Source organism: Oryzias latipes, chromosome 18 (genome assembly GCF_053564925.1).
Source record: "Oryzias latipes strain Hd-rR chromosome 18, Olatipes_Hd-rR_3.1".
Taxonomy (NCBI): Eukaryota; Metazoa; Chordata; class Actinopteri; order Beloniformes; family Adrianichthyidae; genus Oryzias; species Oryzias latipes.
Genome location: NC_136254.1, coordinates 27,423,202 through 27,449,938, shown reverse-complemented (window position 1 = coordinate 27,449,938; position 26,737 = coordinate 27,423,202). Strand labels below are relative to the sequence as shown.

At 41.4% G+C, this 26,737-nt stretch overlaps 1 protein-coding gene across 3 annotated transcripts in view; it reads left to right on the top strand.

Moving 5' to 3' along the window:
* LOC101164594 (glucosidase 2 subunit beta) overlaps positions 1-25,001 on the top strand; it is a 191,818-nt gene extending 166,817 nt beyond the window's left edge. For 2 of the 3 annotated variants that reach the window (XM_011487338.4, XM_004079742.5), the window contains exons 13-14: positions 19,208-19,307; positions 24,432-25,001. In XM_011487338.4, coding sequence (XP_011485640.1) covers positions 19,208-19,307; positions 24,432-24,569 — 238 coding nt within the window. In that variant the 3' untranslated portion in view covers positions 24,570-25,001. The remainder of the gene's footprint in view (positions 1-19,207; positions 19,308-24,431) is intronic. The other variant, XM_011487339.4, reaches the window with a different exon arrangement.
* The last annotated feature ends 1,736 nt before the right edge of the window (positions 25,002-26,737 follow it).

The following is a 26,737-nucleotide window of genomic DNA, read 5'->3' as shown; positions in this document are numbered from 1 at the left end:
GTTGCCATTGCCTGCGGAATTCTAAGATACTTGTAACTGTCCTCAATGTCTGCTATTGTTCCTTCTAGGAGTCTGCTGTCTGCTATCTATCTATATATATAGATAGATAGATAGATAGATAGATAGATAGATAGATAGATAGATAGATAGATAGATAGATAGATAGATAGATAGATAGATAGATAGATAGATAGATAGATAGATAGATATATTTAAAAAGTAAGAGAATTAGGGGATGTCAGAACTGACTGTGTTCCATTCTTTCACTGTGTCCTCTACTGCTACAAGCCCCTCCCACTGGTTACAGAGCCACCTGCTGTTCCTCGCTGGGAGACTGAACGCTTTCAGGAACCCACACATGGAGACGCGCACTGCTCATTGATGCTTTTGAAGAGCTCTTCAAAATAAATAACGCTCATCTCTGACCATCCAGGAGGAGGTCGAGAAAAGCTTTTGACGGAAGCCTCTCCCACACGCAACTGAAGCTTTTCGAGTTTAACACGCGCCAAGCAGCAACTTTGACGTACGTTAAAAACAAAGAAAGGCGCGCGAATTGCGTTTCGGTGTGAACGGACAGTTGATTTAAATGACGCACGTGAGGGCAGAGGGAGTAATTCACGGTACACTTGTTTGCGGAACCATGGCGTTTTATTCTTTATTTGCTCCAGACGTGAATCATACCTTTTAAAATTATAATGAATTCTATTGTGATATTCTTAGAGCATGCCTTGCGAGCGCTTTAAGCGGTCGCCCTGTGTTGGTTACCCCTGGCCTATTGGGACCAAGAGACAGACGATTGGTCAGAAGGATCGACGGGAAGTTTTTCTAGTGAGCTGTTGTTCTTCATGTTTGTCTCTGTTATCTGTAATGGTCAGCTTTTGCAGAGAGAACAGCACAACAGATGAGTGGAACTTTGACAATAACTCTCAACAAAGTTCAGTTGTACCACATAAAACACAAAACAGTACTCTCACTTTCTCTCTTCATTATGTTAAAGGATAGTACGTATCACTCCGCCAGGCTCCTGACTACAGTACCCACAATGCTTTAACAATCTATCAAGCGATGCGGCTTCGTAGTCGTAATAAAACGTTTGGAAAGATTTTTGAGCAAAAAACTCATTCCAGGTCAGGTGAGATATTCTTTATTGATCCCACATTGGGGAAACGCCATTTTTTAGAAAATAAAAGGATTTTAAGTGAGGCTTATTGACCAAACAAATATGATCATTTGAAAGCGCTCTTTCTAAATAAACTTTAACTGATTTCTTGAGGAATCATTGCTCCACTAACATTAATGGATCTGCAAAAACTTCATTTAAACTCCTCTCAAAAGCAGTGCTATTCTGGCTCCTGCAGCCACATCATGGTGACTTCTTCTCCAAATACAAGGTACAAAGACTTAATGAAAAAATGTGCAGGAACGGTGTCAAAACACACTCTTTTCTTGGATTGCTATGTCGCCTGACGAGACTCGCCTTCTGTTACCAGTTAAAGTTAGATGTTGCAGCTCATTTATTTGCAGTTTTCCATCTCAGAAAAAAAGTAGAGTTTCCTTCAGGTGGATAATTAGCTGAAGTCCAAAGCGGGGCCGCGTTCTTTTTTGCACCGACGCCTCTCACACCTACTCACATGCGCAGCGAACAGTCGAGCACTTCGTCGTGTTGTTAGTGAAGGAAACACGGGGGAACAGAATGCTAAATGTGAGTAATGTGTGACCCCCATACCCCGGCTGCCTGTCACTCATCGCAGTATGGAAGGGCCGAGCCACCAGAAAGAAGAAAACCTCTGCCAAAATGACAAAAAAAGAAAATTCAGCTTTATTTTATTTTTTTTAGGAACAGATTAGCACTGCCTTTATTCATGGTGAATCTCCAACAGGAAAAACTGTTATTTAAAGTCCAACTCCAATCATTTTTAATCTATTTTCAAAGAATTCCCATTGGTCTTTTAATTATGATTATGCTGTTTATGAAACCAAAAAAAATAGAAAACCCTGAGTCTTTTTCTAGGACTTAAAACTCACTTCTAAATTGTAGGCGGAACATCTCCAACAACGGTGCATCAAAAATGACGAGCGATAGATGAGCTATCCAGGCGTACAGTTTTGAGCCAAATCAGACTTGGATCTCCAAGTGGATGCATGCTACATCTAAAGAAAAATGCCACAAAAACGTCATTTTTTCCTTGGAGTGGGTAAAAGTCTCTGCACTGTTTCTGTTGCGCCGCTAATGTAAGTCAGAATCCCAATTCACTCCCCTCCTCTACATTTAGCCCTCCAAGCAGAGAGATATGGAAAGTCGGACGTTGCTACCCCTCGATGACGTCATCGATAGTCGTCGATCGTCCACGTTAGCGCTCAGAAAATACATAGCGTGGGTTTCAAAACTTTAGAAGTCATGTGAAAACAAAAACAAATTCATTCAAATGTAAACTTTTGTGCTTCAGAGCGCACCCACGTGAGGAAATGCGTTTCTCCTCCGTGCCACGAGCACGACGTGCATCCTCCTACCGGCAGAGGGAGATCCAGCCCGAAGTCACTACGGCTCCTCCTTAAAAAAACACTTTTGGACACCACTACAGCTCTAAATGCCCCTACAATTGGAGCAATAGGTAGGGGATTAATTTGGATTTGGCCTTAGTTTGGGGTTGTGGGAGAGAGTGTAAACAAAGGGAACATGGGATATGAGCGCACTCTGTGCAAACGGTCCCGCCCACTACTCAGACATAGAAACGATGTCCTGGAAAACAACAGCTTTTCGGCATCATCAGAATTTAAAAAGCCACGGGAAAGGCACTGACAATAGAAACATCGAAAGATGATTGGAGTGAGACTTGAACATTTATATTAGCTTGAAAAATAATTCTAGATTTAGAATGATAGTTTAATGCACACAAACCATGTACCGGTACACCCTTAAAGTGGCTTTTTACCATTAACCAATCCCACTCCATTCAGTTTGTCTTGAAGGTCTATTTCTCAGAAACGGGGGTGGGGGTGGGAGGGGGGTTCAAATGACTCACGGCTAACATGGTGGGCATAAAGTTCATTTTTTTTATCCAGTCACACCATCAGTCAGGCTGCGCAGAGGATGGCAGGGACTCCTAAAATCAATCTGCATAGAGACATCCTCTTCCTCCCCAGGGAGGTAGAGGAAGGAGTTTGGGAGAGGGGGGGGGGGGGTGCTTTGATTTAAACGGCAGCATTTATCACACCTGCTCCAGGCCCCTAAAGGACAGAGTCTACAAAACAGCATTTACATTTTTTTTTTTTTTTTGGAGGGGGTCTTGTCAATAAAAATGAAGCTGAGTCGCCGCCACGCTGGTGACTCACTCAAATGATATTTGTGTGAGCTCCTTCGGAGGGGGTGTGTGCTCCACGGTGCCATTTTTAATAGGTAGATTTGGCACAGACTCTCGTTGTGGCTCATGTCCAGTTTGGTTTTTAGAAAATCAAAGCCCTAGCTTTGCTTCAAGCTTGGTTTTTGCTGTGTGAACTACAGAAATCTGCTTTAAGGACAATAAATCATCTGAAGATTAGAGTTTTTTTTTTCTTTCTTTGTAGCTGTTGCTCTTGATTTTCCAAAGGCGCAGCAGTCATACTGCATGCTCCCAATTTTCTGTAAATGTCGATATTATACAAAACATTTTCCACCTCTTGAATTCCAATATCTCTGTTTTGCATTTTCTGCCTCTCGGCCTCGGCGGCTCAGCCGCTTTCTGAAAATGGCTATTGTAACAATAACATCGGCCCCCATAATGATAATAGAGTGGAGGAAAATGCTTGCATTGCCACAAAACACCATCTCGGCGTGACAGCCTCGTACATCTTCGTAATGTCCCCCCGCTGCCCACCCCGAGCCTGGCGGCCGCAGCCAGGGGCACGCGAGGCGGAGTGAGGGAGGCTCCGAAATGAAAAAGCAAACGCATCAGCTGATCTTATGCTGACGTGCCCCCCCCCCCCTCCTCATGTAAAAGCTGTAAAGTTCATTGGGTTTTTTATCAAGGAGAACGGTTACTTCACTCTACCTGAATATCACACACACTTACGTAGTTCATTCAGAATAGTTTCTTGTGTTTAAAGGTTGTTGGTGCAATCCCTATCTTTACTAAATCATCCCTATATAAATAAATAAAGGTGTTTTGCTCAATAAATTGATTTGATATGCGGCGTCTTTGAACGTGGTCCACCAATCATCACATACAGTTGTATCTGTTTTACTTGAGTAGATACAATCTAGATTTATATTGTTTATAAGGAGTTTAAAATCTATATCTATCCTGTCTTTGATTCCTTTAACAGCTGAGTTTTACTGTCTTAGGTCTACCATATCCCTCAACATAATTCATGTCATCACAGCACCTTTGCTCTGGCATCAACCACTTTACAGTGATGACGTGAATTTAACAAAAAATAATAATAATTTGGACTCGATTCTCATGAAATCTTGATTTTTTTTTGTTAAAGTTTTTCCAGATTTTATTGTAAAAATTGACTTTTTAAATCCTAATTTTACAACTTTTTTCACGATAAATCGTAACTTGAAAAATAATAATAGACGTGTTTTCTCCCAAAACATGTGATGTTTTTCTAACAATTGTATGATTTTATTGTCCTAAATTTCGACTATTGTTTTGCCTTTTTTCTCATTATTTTTTTAAATATTATTCTTTTGTTTTTCATAGTAGTGAAGTGATTATCTTCTAACAATTTCTGAATTTATTCTCAGACAATCTTAATTTTTGTTTTAAAATGGTCTAACTTTATTTCTGTAAAAAAATTGTTTTTTCATAATTTTATAATGTTTTCTTATAAAAAAAAATTATTTTGACTTCTTCTTATAATTGCTCGACTTTATTTTCTTAAGATTTCCTAAAATTTTACTGTGAAGTGATTTTTTTGTTTCATTTCTGATTTTATTGTCATAAGATTTTGATTTATGTCTAAAAAAGTCCAATTTGGTTCCTGGTTTTTCTCAATATTTACTTTTACTTTTCCAAACTTTTTACTAATAGTTGATATTACAAAAACATAAATCCTCGGGACATGCGGCAACATGCGGGGAATAACATTTAAACCACCTTCTACTGACAGCCGTAACTACTTAAGGAACTAAAGTCAAGTCAATGTCATGCCTGACTTTAATGACCTTCCACCAAGAATAGAAGCACATGTGAAATATTAATGGAGACCATGTCAAGTGCAGCCCAGAATAAACACGTGGAAATGGTTTCTGCTGAGGCTTTCAGTGCCTCAGTCCCAGTTTGACTGGTCCAAACATGCACTGTGTGAAATATCCAAACTTAAAGACGAATGCTTTAAAAGTGTGTGTTTGAATTTGATTAAAATGGAAGATGAACAGATCTTTTTGCAGCAACGCAGAGGAGGATTTATTACCATCCGCAGAGGAGGGAAGGAGTCAGCCCAGAGGTCTTCCTATGGCTGTTTTTTTGTTTTGGGGCTCCTGGGAAATCAGGTGGCCCCGGCGTTGGGGTCAGAGGGGTTGGCGTGTGCTGCTCTACGAGGTCGAAACGAGCCAAGACCTTCTTTTGTGCTGGGGTCAACCTGCTTTACCCCCGTAATCACAGAGAGCACTCAAGGAAAGTTAGAGAGGTGAGAAAAAAAGAGAGAGAGAGACAGAGAGAAAAGCAGCTCTGAAAATGGTGTGTCGTCTGGCGAGCAGCTTGCTTGCTCACCTTTCGCCCTTGAGAGCTGTCCGTACGACAGGCCGAGCCGAGAATAGGCCCAACATCCGAAACAGCTAGAGAGGAAATGTGGAGCTGAACTTCACGCCGTGGCGTTGATGCAGACTGTAGAGCCGGGGTTTTCACAAAGAGGGACAGATTTAGTGAGTTAGGGTTTAATGCGAAGGAAATATTTAATGGTCGTTTTATTGCCTTAATGCCTTCATTTACATCTCTTTACTTGGAAAACAAATATATCTAAATACGTTTTGACCAAAATTACGGTCAGTTTTTTTTTTGCACCGTTCATTCCCAGTTAGCTTGTCCTGTCTGGTAGTCCCTGGAGATACTGACCTCCTAGAAAACAGTTTTCCAGAAAAAAAACATGACAACTTCCACTTGTCCCAGAAGTGGAAACTTCCTTCTTTTGTTTTCCAGTTGACATTTTAAAAATGAGTTAGAACGTCTTACAACAGTGTTGCCACAAGTTCACAATCAGTTCAAACGTAATTTAGCCAAACCTAATAAAAAAAAATCGTACTTTTAGAAAACGCTTGAGGACGCACCTTAGTGACTTTATAAAAGCAGTCTGGTGAAAATTCAAACACGGGGCGCATTTGGTGTCCTAGCCAGACTTTGGACATGTATAGAAAATATATATATATATATATATATATATATATATATATATATATATATATATATATATATATATATATATATATATATATATATATATATATATATATATATATATATATATATATATATATATATATATATATATATATATATATATAAAAGCCTTTTCCAGTCGTCGTTTTTATGATGATCATCCATTAGGATGATGCCATTTTATCAAAATGGTAAAAAACCTGTGGTTTTCTAGATTATACTTTCTGCAGAGCAGCAGTAGTTCATTAGAAGTTTACCTCGGAGTTGTGGGCGGGGCTGTTGGCGCAGAACACCTACATCTCCCCTCCCCAATGCTGAGAGCTCTCTGTTTACCTGCGCTCCTGCTAGCTTACAGCCCCTCGGACCTTCAACAACCCACAGTTTTGATCCAGATGCCAGCTCAGACGAGGAAAGCAAGGACACACATGGATCTAGTGGATGCATCAGAAGGGAGGGGTGCAGGGGGCCGGTGCCCCGCCCGTCACTTTTTTCAACAGAATTTTTCGTCTGCTCCTGATTCACAACGATTTGAATGAAGACATACTCAGATTTTGAGCTTAATTTTCACCCAAAGACCGTGTTAAAACCACAGTTTTCATCGGAGTGAGTCAAATCAATGGAAAATAAAGGACTGAGTGTGTATGTCGATGGGGGGTAGGGGGTTAATGTTTAGGTCCTTTTGCAGGCTCATATCACTCAGTATTCAAACCCACAGGTTTCTCTTTAACTGCTTTTTTTTTTTTTTTTTTTGAACAGTAGGTTGTCAAACACGTAAACAGTGGAGAAGTGAGGTAGCCTAGCAACATTGAAACCACAGTGAATGGCTGCGTATGCCCACTGCGAAGGAGCCAGGCAGTTGAAATGGCAGCGCAGAGCAACCCCAGAGAGAGTGGGCTGTGCCGGCCACGGCGCAAAAACACAAATGGGGTGGCGGTTTGCAGGTTAGCAGCAGTTTTTTATTTTATTTTGTTTTTTTATAGTGACTGTTTAAAGGTTTGGGTTTCAGACAGAATGGCTGACCTCTGTGAGCAATACTTGACGTTATTGTGGAGATTTTAACAAAAAGAGGCAAAAAAAAAACCTTGGTTGGTTGCAGATAGAAGGAAACACAATGATGTGAATGCCTTCAGGCTGTCAAAGCCCCTCTCCGTTTTGAGGGGAGAAAAGGAGCCTCGCCTCCACTCCAGGTTCTAAGGAGATTTGGCCAATAGGTGCGGTCAATCATCCTTTTTTTTTATATTCTCTCGCAAAAAAAGATCTGATGGGGAATAAATCATCTCCCTTAGTTTTCCACATTAATAACTGCGCTCTTGCCGTTTTTCTGCAGTGGCTGCGTTGGAACTGGATAAACAGCAGATAAGTACTGCAGCTAATTATCTCCATAGGTGGCCATTTTAATGCACAGCAATTGCACGACGGCTGTAAGATCATTACTGTAACAAAACAAAAAACAACAACTCGGATCCAGGTTACAAACGGGCACAAGGAATTTCAGCATCGACCCCAAAATCGGGGAACGGTGGGGGAAAAAACAACTGCATTTTAACAAAACGGCCCGACACAGAGCTGCAATCGCGGACAAAAGTGTAAGCGCTATCGTTTGGGGGGGAGGTGTTATTTGACAGCCCTTCTATACTAATCCTGCTAAATGCTTGTGTCAGCTTTATGTTAGGTGAATATGAGGATCGGGAGAACGCTAAAAGGCCAGCACAGCTCAAGAACAGGGATGAACGGAAGGGAATTATGCACACAAATCATCATTGAGATGAAATTAGCTTAGATACGAACACAAGGATGGTGTGCATTGAGCCCGTTTAATTGTCCACCGTTAAAGTGAAGGCAATAAGTGTTTAAATTGGAAATGTAAAGGCTGACATAAGCTGGATTTCTTCTTTTTCTTAACCGTCAGTCCACAGTAAAGACAGAGCCTTTAACCTCTGGCTGAAAACACGTTTGTTTGTTTTTTTGTTTTTTTCTAGGCACATTATGTTATTGTGCCCTTAAAAAAGCCAGTTTGTGTTGTATTTCTAAGTGGTTGGTCTTTTTCAAGATTCTCATAAATGATCATTGCACCAAAAATTGGACTTGTATCTGTAAGAGTGAAGGGAAATACAAAACATTTGAATTAAGTGCTTTCAGTTAGAAAAAAACACAATAAAGGTTAGTTTTTGGACTTGGAAAAACTTGAGAACTATGCTTATTCCGTATTTTCCGTTTTGGATTTTTAGTTTCTGAAAAAGCTGTAACTCTGTTCATGCTAACACAAGTGCAGGAGTATCCAGTATCTCTCTTGTTCTGTTGAAAAAACAATTGCTGAAAGACCCAGTCTGATGAAAATGGCGTTTTTAAACATGTTCTTGTGGCTTTTTCTCATGGAGTACACATATTAAGACAATTAAGCTCAATAATTGCATTTCTGAGTATTTCTTTATTCAAATCGTTGCGAATCATGAACAAATAATGGTATTTCTAACGTAGAAAATACGTTGGGTGGGCCACAAGCTCCAAAGACACGGGGAAGAGGGGCGGGGTTGTCCGAGCCAATGGTCCCTCCCTTAATTCAGCAGAGTTATGGGGTTTTGGTTTAACCCCCCAATCCAACCCTTTAATGGTGTCTATAAAGCAGTGAGCCTGAGTTGGTCTAATTGGTTCAAAGGCTAATCTGCTGTGCTATGATGGAATGTTTCCAAGACAAAATAATCTTAATCTGGTCCATTTAAATAATGGTGACAGTATCATGGTATGGGTTTTCTTTTATTTTGCTGCTGAACTGCACCAGAGCTCTTTGCATGTGAACTAAGAGCTACTTTAATTGTTTGGTCCAGACCAGAGTTTGGGTCGGCTTTGAGGTCCACAAAACAAACATGTGTGGACCAAACGGCTAAGTGTGAGAGCTAATTTTAAGTAAAGTTACTTTTCGATTTAAATACATTGATTTTAATTACATTTACTCAAATGGCTGTTCTGAAAGAAAGTTAAAACACATTTTCGATTTGTTTTAACGTATTAAACAGTTTAGTGATGGTGCCCCATTGTTCTGAGCTAGTCCATGGAAGATCCCGCCCCTTTCAAGGTCAGTGTGAAAGCTACTTGAGCACAAAAACATGAGTTTTTAAGCCAAGGAAGATGCTTTCTTGATAGTTGATATCTTTTTTTTAAATCAAAATCCTGATTGGAAACCAGTACATCCTATTGCAGTGCATCTTTCTTTTTGTTGTAAAACGCCACTCTGCTCCCATTGAAAGTGCTCTCCTCATAAGAGCAGTGATGCTTCCTTTCATGTTTCCGTGTCAAAGCCAAAGCCCCTTAATTGTTTTGATAGACACAAAAAGGGTTTATTTTATTATTCAAGCATTTTTCTCTCCCTTTTTTCTGATCTCGCCGTCGCCCAAAGAGCAGTGACACGTCCGCTGGAACAAGTGCATAATTATCCATTTAAGTGCACTACTTAATGTGCTCACTTTCAAGCTGTCAAGGTCATTCGTTGGAGTGCCATTAGCGGAGAGAAGGACCTCCTTTACCTGCAAACATGGCAGCCGCTTCAAGCTCTAGAGGAGAGCGACACGGTGCAAGCGCTGCCAGGTGGATCCAAAAACTCGCGTTTGCTAAAAAGAAGCCCCATATTTTCCTGCCCCTAATGTGCTCATGATGTATGGTCCACTCAGCCAACGGGCCACACGTCAGCTGGTAGTCTAGATGAAGGGGTAATGACTCCTTTGTGTCTGAGGAGCAGGTTATAATGGCAGGGAGTGGAGCGCAAGGGGAGGAGGTGAACCTGTGAACCCCCTATTGGCCTTTTTCTGCTGGGTTGTCATGGCAACGTGTGGCCCCGGCCGTTAATGAGGCACAAGTGAACCGTTAACTGAAAGGCTGAGATTTGCGTTTGACATCTCGGAGTTTGATTGACGCGGTAATGAAATGCGCAGCGTGAGTTTTTATCTCGTAACCCGTCCCGAAGGGTAATCAATAAACCCCAAACTGCATCGCCATTTGTTGCTCATAGGCACTAGTTTGCACACAGATGTGCGTAAAAAGGGAGACGAACGCACCCTTTATGTCTCCACTATGCGATGAAGGGAAGGCAAAGCGATGCCTGAGCATGTGCCCTTCACATGTTCCTGCCGCCATGAATTATTTATGAAGGCGCCGGGCACAATGGATGGTGGGAAGGCGAGAGGTAGCATCGGTGACTGGCACGGTAATGACGGTGCTCGGGCTGGATTCGGAGAGCCACTCTCTGATTGGTGACTCGACATGAGTGGCAGAGGTTAGCCACGCTAAGCGCCGCTCGGCTATGAGAGCTTTGGTGGCCCTGCTTCACTGAATTCAAATTAACCAGCAGCTTCCAAATGACTCTACCTTGCAGTGCATTGCTGTAAATGATTAGTACTTTAGCAGGGGACCAAGTCGGCGCCTGAGACCCCCTTGGTAGAGCGGTGGATAGTATAGCTCCGAGCTATACCTCATGGCATAGCAGCTGCTAATGAGTGGGCACCACTGTGTAAAGATAAGGACAATAAGTGTAGACATTACCTCATCTTAACACAGTATCATTTTTTTATATAAATTGGGGATCTGTCTATGACAGTTTCTATAGAACTACATGTAAATAATCCAATGTCTGGTTTGTAAATCAATTAAACCATCCTTCCCTTCATACAGATGCAAAGATGGGGAGGAAGAGTTTTATAAGTCATTGCCTTGATGCTCATCATTACCTCTACAGCTTACATCCACAAAAATCACTCACGGTTATGATACGGTTGTGTCTATTTACATTATATTTTGGTTGCAGGTTAGGTTTAATAGTGATGCCTCCTGAATTTCTTACTGGGTGACAATTTATTTAACTTTTTCCACTATTGAGAATGGAATCCACAGATTCTAGATGGGCAATAGGCTTCATATTCTGTAGAGCCTTTTCAACTCTAGCGGACCTCAATCCTTAGTCAGTCTGATGTTTATGGACAATTTTGCACAAGTGAAGTACAATAAAGTTGTCATATAAAAGATCAAAAGGGGCCAAATGTTTTGGTTTGCATTCCTACCTGATTGGAGCTTGTTTTTCTGGGTGAAGTCTCCCAATCATTCAGCTGTTGCAACTGCGATATAGTTTGACCGATTGACTGTATATAAGAACTGGACTGAGTGACGTCCCCCATAAACAATGGTTTACTTCCTGCTCCCACGAATGAATTCAATTCAGTTGCCATTTTTTTTCCGATACTGACATGTTGGAGCCAGACGACGTGAATAAGCAGCGATTGGTCCGAGTTGGTCTGAGTCAAAGTTTCCATGGCGACCACTCCTGCCAATCAAGAATGAGCTTGTTGAAAGTCAACACCCAAACAACTTGAAAGTGGGCTACACGAAATCTGTCGATCAAACAGTTTGAAGGTTTGATATTAGACCATCTACTTTTATTGAGGCATCTGACTGGCCAGTTTATAACGTAAACCACAGCCTGTCTGTTTAATTATTACCAAGTTAAGATAAGGTTGTGCAGATTCCTCAACAGCATCTGTGGCTTTTTTTCTGACCTGTTGCTGACAGCAGCTAAGTACCACAAATTCTTTGACATAATGTAACTCTTGAACTGTTTACACCATTTACAAAATTCCAGCAGATTCGAAAGAGAAGAAAAGCTTCTTTGTGCTGAAATGCAACATTTACAGTAGTGATTATGGATTTAACGTAAATCAGCCGATTCCGGCACGCAGAAAAGCTGCTTTGCGTCACATCGGTCGTATTGGTGCAAAGCCAAAAATAAACAGAAAACAAACTCTTTGATCTGCTGTGTAATTCTTCAATGGTTTACGCAGTTGATCTATTTCCAATGGATTTTGACGCTGAAAAAAAAGAGGCTTTGCGCCGAAAACCCAAAATGACATGCTCCTTAAACTACAACAGCGCAACAGTTTGCGCAATTAACGTCATTCTATTGGTTCTGGCATAGAGAAAAGCAGCTTTGCATCATGTAAGCACAAAGTTGCCTGTCTCTGTGACAGAATTAGCTGGTTTACATTGATAGTGTACACACTTCACTACTGTAACCCTTGTGCTATCCAAGGCACTTTAACATTGGGAGTTGGGTCATCTGGACCCATTAGACAGTGCTCTGAACCTTTTTTCTTCAATGATTTGTGATCTTCACTGGTGTCCATGGATTACATGAAATCTTTCCACCTTTATCCACCTTTGTCATGGTAGGGAGAACACGTCAATGTAAGGGTGGGGTCATCTAAGATAGCACAAGGGTTAAAAAAAAACATTGTTCAGAAACAAAACCGAAACAAAAAGCAGGTAAAGGAAAACCTCAGCCCATATTCTCAAACTGTGTCATCCAGAGAAATAAGTGGATGGGGGATGGGCATGGAGAATGTCTTTGTGTCCTACCTTCAATAAAAGTGGTGCTTTGTCACTAAAATATATATTTTACTTATCTTTCGTCTAAGACATAAGCTTTGGATTTTAGGATATATCAGACGGGACAACCCTGCTCTCAGTGCTGAATGAGATTACTGGTGGATCTTCAGGATTTCTCACTGGGGGCGTGTGGATTAGTGACGCGATAAAGTCTAAAACAGAACGACTGGTGACCACGTCGTTTTAACGGAGTTAGAGAGGCTTATACCAACCAAAGCCCTTATCTGAATAAGAGAAAAGGCAGCTAATACGCTTTTAAAGGTAATTACTCTCCATGAGGATTAGACAATGAAAATGGATGAAACAAATCAGTGCCAGAGGAGAAAAAAGAATTGGAAGCACAGATTGGCAGTTTAAAAAAAAAAAAAGATCAGCAACAAATGATTAGATTTTTATTTTTGGAAATGCGTATTATTTTTATTCAGTCCTGCATTAATTCTGAAAGTAAAAGTCCTAATTTTTAATGGTATTTTAGTGGTAATTGAATCAAAACTCCATCTACTGTTGTGCGTGTCAATAGAAATTACACCTTATAGCAATTTAGAGGGATAAATGAAATGGGACTGAGTCCGTTGGCGTTTGCAGTTCCAAACATGTTTGAGTTCTCCAAGGTCCACTATCTCCCCCACAACGTATGGATAATGGGTTAAGCTGACTAAATATGCGACTAATAAAAGGTTCATCTTTGATGGAAAAGCTGTTTTTATGGCCATCCAGCAGAATGAATCCTGGCCCAGATGTCTGTAAATAAGACTCTCAGCGTTTTTAAGCCTGACAAGGAGCAACGCTTTAATATTTTCAGTCATCAATCATTGGAAGGAAACACGCCTATTAAGCCCCTCCCCTCCCTGTGCGAGATAGATTTACCTTAAAGGGAGATTCATCTTCCACCGGGAGCTCTTTTCTGTTTACCAACCTAAATTGAGTTTGTTCTATTTTTTTGGGGGAGCAAATTCGTCCCTGTAAACAGTTTGAATAGATGTTTGTTTTTATTTTTTTAAATGGAGGCTGTTCGTCCACATGGGACATGCTGTTATGTGAAAATACCAGCCAGAATATTTCTGAGTCATCGGGCCAGTTTGATGTTGCATCATGACTTGGGATGTCACGATACGATCAGGCCTGATCACACGGTTTCAGACTTGATCGGAATCGGATGTTGTATTCTGATCAGGGATTGGATATTTACATTCTACTAAAAGTTTGCAGATCATGAGCATATTACGACATTTGTTTACCGTAAAACCCAGCAGAATAGAATATGGCACTAGTCTGAGAAAGAGGCGCACAAAAACAGTTCGGTAAAGTTAGAGAGATATTCAAAGATCCAGACTTTTGCTAAATGTTTTAAACTGACCAGAAGTGTCTTTTTCATTTTCCTCATTTGTTTTGTCACTTTGTCAACAACCTACTAACAGAAAAATATAAAAAAATATAAATAAATATAGTTTGTATTTTTTATTTTCATTTCAATAAAAACTGTGTTTCTGACAGAGATACAACAGTGATGCGGCTGCTAAGGGACCATCTACAAAGTGCAATGACCAAGAAAAAGTGTAAAAAAAAAAGAAATCCATATTTTCTCAAAAATGTGCAAAACTAAATTATTTCATTGATACAAACAAATCATTAATATTCATCGTCATGTTTATGCTGCAACAATTTTTATAGAAAGGCATTGACTTAAAAACAATTTTTCATGTGCAAATGGATCAGAATTAGTCAAAAATGCTCTAAAGTTCTTTATTATCTGTAAAACATAGCCAGGTGGATTAAACATTTTATTTATTCTAGATTGCGTCGGAGCAATTTTAACCCTATTAGCCACAGTGTTCTTCATCGTCTTATGTATGAACACTTTTTACTGTTGTTGTTCTTAGTCTATTGTGTTTTCTGACTTTTTATTGTTTTACCTATATGTTTAAATACGTCATATGTCAGCACTTTTGTGTTCTACATGTTGATGAAAGGTGCTCCACTTCTAAAGGTTATCGATCGGTCGGTTAGTCGTTTAAACAATGATTTTGATGTTCTCCTAACTTCACCTTAACTGTTAACCGAATGCGCCGAATTCAGCCTCGTCTGGTTTTCATTGTGTGGCAGGTAAATCCAACAAAATAAGATGAAATAAGCATTACAAAAACGTTTTTTTTGTTCCAACAGATAATAGTAAACATGAATCCTGCGTGTTTTTTGATTAGCAGTGACCTTGGAACACTCCAGAGTTGGCCAGAGCAGGTTTGATGTGCAGGAACAACTGTCACAATAAATCCATAGTTCTAGTTAAATCCTGATTTCTTTTTATTTTGAGGTGCAAAGAAACTGTGCTCAAAGAAACTTTCTAAAGAAAATTGTTTGTTTTTCTGAACTTTGCTAGCCTGGGTGTTTCAATTTAGCAGTCAGCACAACATCTGTAAAAAAAGAAAAAGAGTAGCAAACATTTTTAAGACATGCAACCAACAAGAAGGACTTGACATGTGCGCAAGAGTGAATCATAGACAGAAGTAATGCAGGATCAGATCATAAATAAAATGTAAAGTATCATGAACTTCATCCTCTCTATCCTGCTACCGAGTGACCTACGGAACGTAGTTGTCTGCAGCCCGGGAGTTTGGAACCCTAAAATGAAGTTAGGGCGTCCATTTTGCAGAGTTTCACTGACCTGTGTTGTCTATCACAGGGTCAGTACCGTCGCCATGAAATCGAGCAGTAATACGCCAGGTGTGTGGTTGTTTTTTTTGTTCTTTTTTTCTACTCTTGTGAATAACCGGTTGTGCTGTGGCCTGGTGTTGACTTTACAACTACAGAAAGAGTGCTGCCAATACCCAGAGAGAGTAGGTATTATTACGGGGAATGATCTGTCAATAAGATTTCATCTGGTAACTCCACTGAGTCCAAATGGCTGCAGCGTGTTGGCTACATCTCAGTGATAACTCAAGTCTAATTGACAGGGTCTGTGCTGCCTCCTGCGGCACTGGGGGATGGGGTGGGGGGGGGGCTGTAGAGGAAGATAGAGATAAAACCAATGGAGGTGAGGTTGCGCACATGTGTTGGCGTATTGGGATTGCGATAGATGAGAAGACGTGGAAGTAATGCACGAGGGAAAGCGTGGTCAACTAACAGCAAGACCAACGGTTACCGTGGATTCCGCCTGCCCTGACAGCAATCCATTTGAGGGCCTCCTGGTGCTAACCGAGTGCTAAAACTCAATCAAACGGGCGCAAAGGAAAAAGGCGAGACGCTCCGGTCCAAACCGCTTCCACTTGTATGAGCAATTCACCTCGACTGACCCGTTCAGGCATCTTAAATAAGCCATGCATATCGAGAGCAGAGCAGGAGTCACACTTGGGGACCTGAAGACAGCTTTGTGTCCTTAAAAGCAGAGGATTGCTTTTACTGCCTGTTTCACTTGATTTAGGTCAAATGAAATATAAAAAAAAACAAGACATGGAAGACTTTGCTCCCTGTAACAAAAGATAACATGATGTTCAACAAAGTATGTGCGTTTTGATAGGCTGGATAGGGATTTTGTGCTCAAGAAAATCATTTTTTTAGTAGATTATAGATAGAAACTATCTTTATATTTCAGGCAAAATGTTAATTAAATTTTTTTTTAAACTGTGTTCATGAAAAAGAAACCTTTACATGGATAAATATGTCATAATGTCCCAATGTTTTTACATGGTCCAGAAAAAAAACCACACACACAAGTTCTCCAGAACAATTCCCGAAAGATCAACTTCTATTACACAAGTCTAACAACAAGAAGTCTGGACATAAGTTAGAAGTGTGACCCCACCCTTACATTGACGTGTTCTCCCTACCATGACAAAGGTGGATAAAGGTGGAAAGATTTCATGTAATCCATGGACACCAGTGAAGATCACAGATCATTGAAGAAAAAAGGTTCAGAGCACTGTCTAGTGCAGGGGTGGGCAATTCCAGGCCTCGAGGGCCGGTGTGTCTGCATGATTTCCAGATAGTCTTGCCCTACTCATGGCTGATTACCTGGTTCAGGTGTGTCCAGCCAATAATCTTGCCCTACTCATGGCTGATTACCTGGTTCAGGTGTGTCCAGCCAATCAGAACATGCCAGAGCAGGGTATGCTGGAAAACATGCAGGACTGCGGCCCTCAGTGCCCACCTCTGGTCTAGTGGGTCTAGATGACCCAACTCCCAATGTTAAAGTGCCTAGGATAGCACAAGGGACTAAGAATAACCTCATTGGGGTTGTTGTGACATTTCAGCAGTCTAACAGTCAAATGTAAAACATGTACCGCTCTGACAGATCTAAAAAGTCCATTGTGGATTAATGGCGGCAATTATTAGATAATATGCAAGTCAAAACAGTTTTAAATATTGTATTTTGTAAGTAAGTTAATTTAGGGATAACATTGGAACAATGAAGCTGGGTTTGTTGGAAAGTTGAGTGATAGAGTGTTATTTTATTTTAAAAATTGACTAAATGTTTGCATTTTAGTTTGGAAAGACCATCATGAGGCTGTACCCCCCTCCACCATCCACTTACCCAATCACCCCTTCCACCCAATCATCCACTCACCCAACCATCAAAACTCATCCATCCACTCATATATTCATCCTCACAGAAATCCACCCATTCATGCCATCATCCTCCTTCCAGTTACCCACCTATCCACTAATGTATTCATCCATCCATCTATCAATCGATCCACTCATCCCACCATCATTCATCCATCTATCCATCCCCACACTTACCTATCCATCCATCCACCTACCCAATTATCCACTAATGTATTCATCCATCCACTCATTTATCCATCCATCAATCCACTCATCCCCCCATCATTCATCCATCTATCCATCAATCTATTCCCATACTCACTCAGCCATCATTACATCCACCCACATACCCATCAATCCACTCATCCCCTCATCATTCATCCATCTATCCATCCCCACACTTACAATCCATCCACACACCAATCCATCCATCCATCCATCCATCCATCCATCCACACACCAATCCATCCATCCATCCATCCATCCATCCATCCATCCACACACCCATCCATCCATCCATCCATCCATCCATCCATCCATCCATCCATCCATCTATTCCCATACTCACCCAGCCATTATTACATCCACCCACATACCCATCCATCCACTCATCCCCTCATCATTCATCCATCTATCCATCCCCACACTTACAATCCATTCACACACCCATCCATCCATCCATCCATCCATCCATCCATCTATTCCCATACTCCCCCAGCCATTATTACATCCACCCACATACCCATCCATCCACTCATCCTTCTAAGCAACTCATTTATCCATCCATCTATCAATTCATGCATCCATCCATCTACTCATGTTTTCATTAATTCACTCATCTTTGTAATTGTCCATGGATTCTTTCCCAGGTATTTACTACCTGACAGGCATTTAGGCCAAATAAAAGAATATCTATAAAAAAAAAACTCATCATAAAACTAAGCTGATTGTATTTCATAATGCTTAATACCCTTGAAGAACAGAGCCAATCTAGCTACCTTAATGCTTTGTAGAAAGGTCAGTGTGGACACATCCATCAAGCATGCATAGTTCTGACAGTGTTGGCAGGGGCAAAGAAGTACTTTGGTAAATTAACACGAACCTTCTCTCCATTTAGAGCTTTGTATGGCCCTTCAGAAGTCTGGACAAACATAGAAGAATAATCTGTAGAAAGAGCCACAAAGATTAATTTCATTATTTATTCTCTCTGTACAGCATTGTGGGTAGGAAGCAGTTTGGAGTGTATGTAGGGCATCAGTGCGAGACACAATTCTGTAGAAATCTCAGTTCAGCCGCGCACCGAATGCAGAAAAGATCCCCTCAACAGGATTACAGTGTTTTACAGAAATCAGTAAGTCACAGCAGCAGGAGTGCAGTTAAAACCACCTAAGGAGGCTGCTCCAGCCCAGCTGAAGATCACAGGAAGTTAGAAAGCATAATGATACCGCGACTGTCATTGGACGGCATCCACTGGCACTGAGAATGTAATTAGCTAACAATGGGCAGGCACACGAACACTCATTGGAGACTGGCATTTCTTTAGTCGTCCCCCCCCCCCCCGTGTGCTGTTGCACCAAGCTTCAACTCTGACAAAATGGAAATTAATATTTCTCTTCCATTGTTTTACAGAGAAGAAAATACAACAAAGCCATTGCCAATGAAGGGCACTGCCAGATTGCTTTATTGCCAATTTCTATATTTGTACGGGAAGAAAAGTGTTTATCAGAAAGCTAGTAGAGTCCTGCCATTGTAAAGAAAATTGTTTCTGCGCTGAGTTTGTATTTAAAAAAGAACAAATTCATTAGCAAAAAAGTATTTTTGTACTGATTAATTTTGGAAAGACAACGATCTCTGATGGTGGTCAAATATCTTGGTTCCAGGTTGTGGGGGATGTGGGCAGAACCAGCGAAGAACCGATATAATCAGATGATTTATGAGAATGGAGAACCCTGCTGGCAAGGAGGCTCTCGCAGCACTACAGTGAGTACTCTCATCTCCTCACTGCTGTAGTAATCAGAGCGTCTAACCAGGTTTGTTGTTGACCACCGCTCATATGATTCTTTGCATGATTGCAGACTTCCCTTTAGACACTTTATGTTGTTCATCCCTTTTCCCACTTTGAAAGCAATTTAACAAATCACACCAAGTGTTTTAGTTTCATTATAACTCCCATTATTACAAAACAGTCCCATCAATTTAATCCTTTTAACAGATAAAGTCAAGACTTTTGAAATGATGATGATGTTGGGTCACCGTCATGCCCGACATAAGTAAGGGTACTATGGAAAGCTGGATAAACGTTTTGTCACCGAAAAGGTTTTGGATTTAATCAAGCATGCTAACCTTTGGTACTGACAGAAAAATCGCATCTACTGAGTATAAAGCGGTTATTTGTATGCCTCTGACTAAAAAAGAACTGTGACAGACTTAGAAATATATTATGCACCTGTATGAGTGGACCCAAGCAGCCACCTCTAGGGACGTCATAAAAATGGAACCATCGACCGTATCTAAGAACTGGACTGAGCAAGTGTGACGTCACCCACAGAAAATAATCTCAGGTTACAACAAAAGAAAGTCGATTTAGCCGTCAGTCTTTTGCAAATCGGACGCCCCAATGTTGGAGCCAGGTGACGTCGGTAAGTAGTGATTGGTCTGAGTCAACGTTTCTATGGCAACCACTCTCGCCAATCAGCAGTGAGTTTGTTGGAAGTCCACGGGTTTGGGAGAATCTGTCAATCAAACATTTTGATTCTTGGACTTTTAGTGAGGCATCTGATTGGTCAGTTTGTGACTTGAATAACTTGCACTACAGAAAACATTTAATTACAAAAATAATGGATTACCAAGAACATGTTAAAAAAAAGGTATTAGGGCAAGAATGGATCTTCTGACAAATAGAATGACAGACTTAAAGCTGCTTATTTCTCCATAGAAGTCTATGGGATTAAGTATTTCCTGTTTGGAACACCAGGGGGGAGGGGTCACTCAGTGGGTCACTCAGTCTAGTTCTCATATCCCATTGGTGTAAGAATCCAGGCTTCGAGGGCTGGTGTTCCACATGTTTTCCAACCAACCTACCATTAAAGCTCCCTATTGGCTAGACACCTGATCCAGGTAATCAGCAGCTCATAAGGTTGGGTTTCTGAAAAACCAGGAGGTTGGAGTCTGACATCCCTGTCAACGTACGATTGTCGTGCATGTGCTAAGAGTGTCGTAAAGTATTTGTATTGCCATGTCGAACGACTGATGCTGTTGTAGCCTTTAGGTGTTAGTAAGGTGTCCGTTAACGATTCCTACACGCCCACAAGACACCTGTAGGATGCCCACAAAAACTACACTCTGATTGTCTCATCTCCTATTTTCTAACAGTCGGGGTGCTCGCAAAGAGTTCTCACACACGGATTCCCACCTACAGACCCCAAACAGGGGAACATTTTTCACCCGCGAGGGCAATTATGACTCATACAAAACCACAGCTGTGTCTTCAGACATTTGTAGTATTGCCTCAAGCATCAAAGATTTCCTCAAGCCTTCCTAACTTTATCTACAGTCTAGTAGACGCTGACCCTTGAGGACAATCAATGTTTTAGTTCCCAAAACCCAACTACTATATAGACAGATTAAAACTTACTGTGCTGTAGACTTTCTGTTTGGTAGCTTTTATTTTGAAATACAGTAGCCCAAAACACCGCATTGAAAGTTAAGGAAACTCAGAAATGTTATCATGCACCTAACAATCGATACACATTGTGGTACTGCACAGAAATTGGACAAGAATGACTTTAGCTGTGCAGCAAGTCTACATTTAAAAAAAACGAATTTGTTTACTGCACAAATGGGATGCGGACTGAGAGAAGAGTGGAGGAAAAGCCAAATGAAGCCGCTCCCTGTGTATTAATCAGGGACGGATGGGGGTTCCTCTTGGCTCTCTGAAGAGTCTCATCCTGCATGTGCATTCGACGACAAACATTCAGCCCTCGTGTCCCCATTTAGCTGCACGGCCAAGAGATGTTCTGTTTCAAGCCAAGCAATTGAAACTGGCTCCCTTCCCTGTTTGTCAGTCCTCATTGGGGGTTTTTGTTGGTAAATGTAGCTCTGCACCCCCTCCACCTCCCCTCCGCCTTTACTCGGTCAATCACATCCATGAGATTCATTTGCATTTTGTCTAAGAATTTGCTCAATTAAATATTTAGCACATTCAATCGTCTCGTTTTCCTTGCCGGGCTTTCCCCTTCAAGTCGCTCCTATAAATGTCATTTGTAAATGTATGTGCGGGCGTCATCCAGGGGCCCCCTTTTGAAGAAACTAAATTGAATCCCTTTGATACGACCCACCCTGCAACCCCCCCCCCCCTCACCATTTGCAGGCAGCCTAAATGAAGTCTCGTCAGAAGTCGGCGCTCATTATATTTGAAATGCTGGAGCCTTCTCTTTCGACACTAAAACGCACTTACTTCTCTAAGGTTGAGTAGCGACCAGAGACGAGTTGGGTTTTTACCGTCGGAGGTCCAAGTTTGAGCAGCGCAGAGTTAATCTTTTGGGAAGGAAGGGAACTCAGCTGTTTAATTTCAGCGTGTCTGCAGAATCCGAAGCAGCTACTTACTGCGTCTGTGGAGGTATTATGATACAGCGTTGCTCTTTTTCTATCGTCTAAAGGTTCACTTACTTCTTGATTTTACGTCCAACTCATACAGGAGACATTATGGGATGTTTGCATCAGAGGTTTCACAAAACCTGCCAGTGTGCATTGAGACCAAACATCTGTCCTGTCCATCTGATATTGTTGGAGGAGTTAGGAGATGAATTCAAATGCAGTTTGTTTCCATTAATTCTGCAAACACCAGCATTTCCTTTCCGATTTTTTCAAAGACCACACCTTTTATCAGTCTCTTATTACAGCCAGGGGATGTTGGTCAGACCAAGCATTTTCTATTTTTTACTTTTATTTTGCATAAATTTGAGACACCAGCTACTTAGAATATCCACTACTCGCGTCCATACTTTCGAGGGATCTGTTTGTCCTAGCTAGGACTAGCCTTTAAATGAAAGGAAGACCTACTCCACAGTTTATCGCAAGGCAACATATGACGACTCTGACGAAGACTGAAGACATCCGTCGAAACGTGTCGGGTATGTGGCAAAAAAAACAGAACTGTGTCTGATAATAGAACAACCTATGAAGTCATATGGACACGTTTCTCCTCACTCCTATGCCATGTATACATACGCTCCAAACGAGGGTTTTTGAACGCGCTGTTTCTACCTGATACTAGCGCGTGTATTCATAGTTGGAAGAAGTTTAGGTGCTAAATGCCAAAGTGGTGTAAATCTGGTGAATTTCGATAAATGATAGACTTGGTGTCATTGAATTCTGGCCGGGCACAAGCCGTCATTATCAAGTTCTCCTTCATGATCACTTTTAAAACTGTTGGCACTTCAGTGTTTTGAAAAAAAAAAAAACACCATTCATGCGTCACTTCCCAATCCGAGTCCCTGATTGGTCAAAGTTAAACTGACTTACCTTTTGACGCACGTTTCATTTTTGCACCTTTTTTATGGACTTAAAAATGTGCGTAGGGATGTGTGAACACGAGCGTTTTAAACGCGGAAGCTCGAAACGAGCATATGGGAGAAAAGAGTTTAGGGCTGATGTCGTGCCCAGTTAAGGCTAAATATTGCAAATAAAAAAAGAAAAACATGAAGAACAACAAGGTTTACTAGAAAAACCTCCCATCGACCCTTCCAACCAATCGTCAGGTTCTTGGTCCCACTAGGCATTCTGGGTAGTGTAGTCATGACATGATGTGACTGTTTTGGTCAGTTAATGGTTTAAAAACACACCACTAGTTTAGAAGTGTACAACATAATAACTTTTTAGGATAAAGTGATTGAGACTAGCAAAGTACCTAAACATTGGTTTTTATTACAGATACCCCCACCGACCTGTAGCGTAGACCCATAGTCTGTGGGTTGAATTCCACAGTTGGGTCAACTTGGATCTAATCCCGGTTTTCTTGGCGCTCTGCGTCAAGGGTTGCATTGGGGGGTTAAATCGCCAACTGGTTCCCAAACATAGCTGTGATCTGTGCTAAGCGTTCTCTCAGGGGGTGGGATGAACCACAGATTTCCCTCACTATTTATCTCCAGTTCTATAGTCTGACACCAGCGACCATCGGGGTGACTTTGACTTCATTTGTGTTGGTTTACCATCTGTCTCTTGTCCTTCCATCCCTTTTCACATTTTATTTTATTTCTACTTCATCATTTAGGCTTTACTTTCTGCATCATCTATAAAAAGATCGAATAATTTATGTTTTTTTTTTTGTTCATTTTCTACATATTCTGATGATATTTTTTCATTTACTTCACATGTAAAGCCTTGAGAGAGGCTGTACTTTTACACATGACTGCCCTTTGCTCTGGCTGAGCAGACAGAATTACACATTTGACTTCACAAAGCCACAGACTTTCCTCAAAACAACCCTGAAATGCGGCTATGGCACCTGTGCATCAACACTCACAATAAAAAAAAAAGACCTGCCAGAAACCAGGTGACATAACGAAAGTCTATTTTTAATTTCAAGAATGGGACAAAACCAAACCAGCAGCCTGAAACTTCAGCACAATAATACCTGTCAAGTTCCTCTATCTGTGCTTCTTCAGGTGCTTTTGTTCGCCAGAGGGATTGTCTGTTCAGGGTGCAATATGATGTGAGGGGTTGCTATGGAAACCACCTTCGAGGAGAATAGGGTTTTTTTGTTTTTTTTTGTACCCCAATTCCGCTCTTTCGTGGCGGCCGCTCATGTCACCTATTAAAGTCCTGACAGCAGTAATCGCCCCCCCTCCCACCGTCCGGCTCGCTTGTGGTGCCCCCCACATTTCCCAGCATCCCATCAGCACTTTGGAGGGGGTTTTTATTGCTCACCGAGTCACTTGGATGCGTGGTTAGCTCATTTGTTTGCCACTTTTTCAGAGAATTATCCCCCTTCCAAAAAAAAAAAAAGAAACTAGAGTCCGGTGGCTTTGTGAGATGAAACTGCACGGCTCAACAATGGCTCCTGCCCACCCCGCCTCAACTTTCTCCTCCTTTGTGCTTTTCTAGGTCACGCTGACATGCGGAACGGAGACAGCCCTGCGATCAGTGAAGGAGCCCAGCAAATGCCAGTACATCATGGACTTTCAGACTCCTGTGGCCTGTCAGCCGGTGCTAAAGCAGAGAGGTGTACACAGTGAACTGTGACCCCCTCCTCCCTGTCTGGCTTAGACTAGAATAACTCGGTCCCCCCCTCTCTCGACTCGCCCACAAAGGCAGACTGGACTCCTGAAGGTCCCTCCTGACATCTGTCTTGTCAGATCTTGTATACTTCTGAACCAGTTTGGGTAAGGTCAGCATCCACTCATGAAACAGTGTTCCAGGTCCAGTCTAACGCCGTTTACTTAAAAGATAAGCAGAACTAGATCATTCTTGGAGGTGTTTACATCCTTTTGTGCTACTATGAATAGTATCCTGAACAACTGCTGAGTCATGCTCCACGTGCTGCTGTTTGCTGCTTCTCTGTAGCTGTTATTCCCTTCTAAAGGTATTTAAAACAAAAACAAATACCAGCACCATGTTACAGCAGTGATAAATTCTGTTACAAGTTTATTCTCAATAAACTAAAATAAAACCTGTTGGAATGATGCATTGTTAACATGAAGGTATTTGCCACACTTTCTGGGCGCACTGGGTTCTACGGCGCACAGAAAATGTTCACCTTTTGGTGTGTCCCATTGGCTTTCACTGTTTCCCACAGGACTTTTTATGCCGGATGCTCTTCCTGACAGAACGCTGTCTTTTTAAGGCATAGGGATGCCCAGATAGGCAGCAGTGGAAGGACTCTTGCCTAAGGACCCACACTGGTTTTTGGCTCAACGCTCGCCCTGGGACATCTAAGATAGCACAAGGGTTAAAAGATATTCTAGAAAGATAATTTAGCAATGACACTTTTTCCCATGAAATCATAATAATGCGAATAAATACAAACCAATTCTCGCAAAAAAACACAACGATGGATGTGAACAATACTGTGATCTACAGCAGATGCATTCACATTTCTGCCACGGCACTAGCTATCAAAGGAAACGGCGCCTTTTATTTGGGATGTGAAGCGGCGAGCTCCCCACACGTTTTTGGAAATGGTGGTTGGTGATTTTACTGAGGAGAAGTGGATCCAACAATTCTGCATGACACGCTAAACTTTTGATGAGTTGTGTGATGCTGTGGGACTTCTTCCTACCAATAATTGCCATCCAGTTGTTGGTCATTTTATTCAATAAAAGTCTTTCTAATGCAGTTTTGCGAAAATCTGTCAATTTCGATACGCCTCAAAAACCAAGTCCTTCAAACACAAAAACTTTCTTTTGTTTCACTTTTAAATAAAATGGTTGTGTTTCCTGACTTCTTGGTTCTTTTGTCATCAGATACAGATTGTGTTTTTCGCATACTTGATGTGTCGACGGACGTCTTCCGCCTTCGTCTTGGTCGCGTTTCCATTCGGCACATTTATTGTCGCAAATCCAGTTTGCGTAATTTCATAGTGAATGGAAAAACTGAAGGATTTACAGTCTCAGAGAAACGATAGATCACCTTGGAAACGATCGCCGTGCGAAGAAAACTGTCAGTAAACACACCACGTGGTCGCTCTGAGCACAACGGACAGACCAAACCGACAAAAACCATTTATCTGTTGATGACCTTCTGCTTCTCTAGACTCCGGATCCACAACCAAACAAAAACAGAAAAGCGATCCCTCCTCTTAAATGAGTTTGCACTGACAGCCTGTGTTTGCGTAATAATATATTGTGCAGGATGGCTAAATGAATATGTATTCTTCCAAGTCGTTCTCACTATTTACACACTTTCAATTCTTAATCTGAACTGAATGTAACATCAATTGATTTCCCCGAGATGCTGGCAGCCTCGGCGGTCCGCTCCTCGCCGAGCGCGGCGCCGTCTATGATGTTGTTATGTAACAGATTGTTGGGTTTCTGTGGAGGAGCCCCTCTGTTCATTAAGAGCGAGCTAAATCAGCTGTCAGGTGTCCAATAGGCTGCCTGATATTTTTCTGCCCTGCTGGGGCAGCTGGCTGGATGTTTGCCTGCCAGCGATGCAATAGCCTGAGGCGCCGGCGCTCAGGGACTGCTGCTTTTTATTTACCCGGCTTCAGCTCTCGTCCACAGATTGCATCTGACGCTTCATCTAATCATTTGCCTTCACCCCCAGCCTTGTTTCGTTGTTGTTGTTGCTTTTTGTTTAGGGTGCCAATAGATCTAGAAAAGGGTTTTTCTGGAAAAAGCTGGATGAAGATCGATGTCTAGGAGGATGAAAATAGCTGCATTAAAGAAAAACTTTAAGAAGAAAATGCGTTT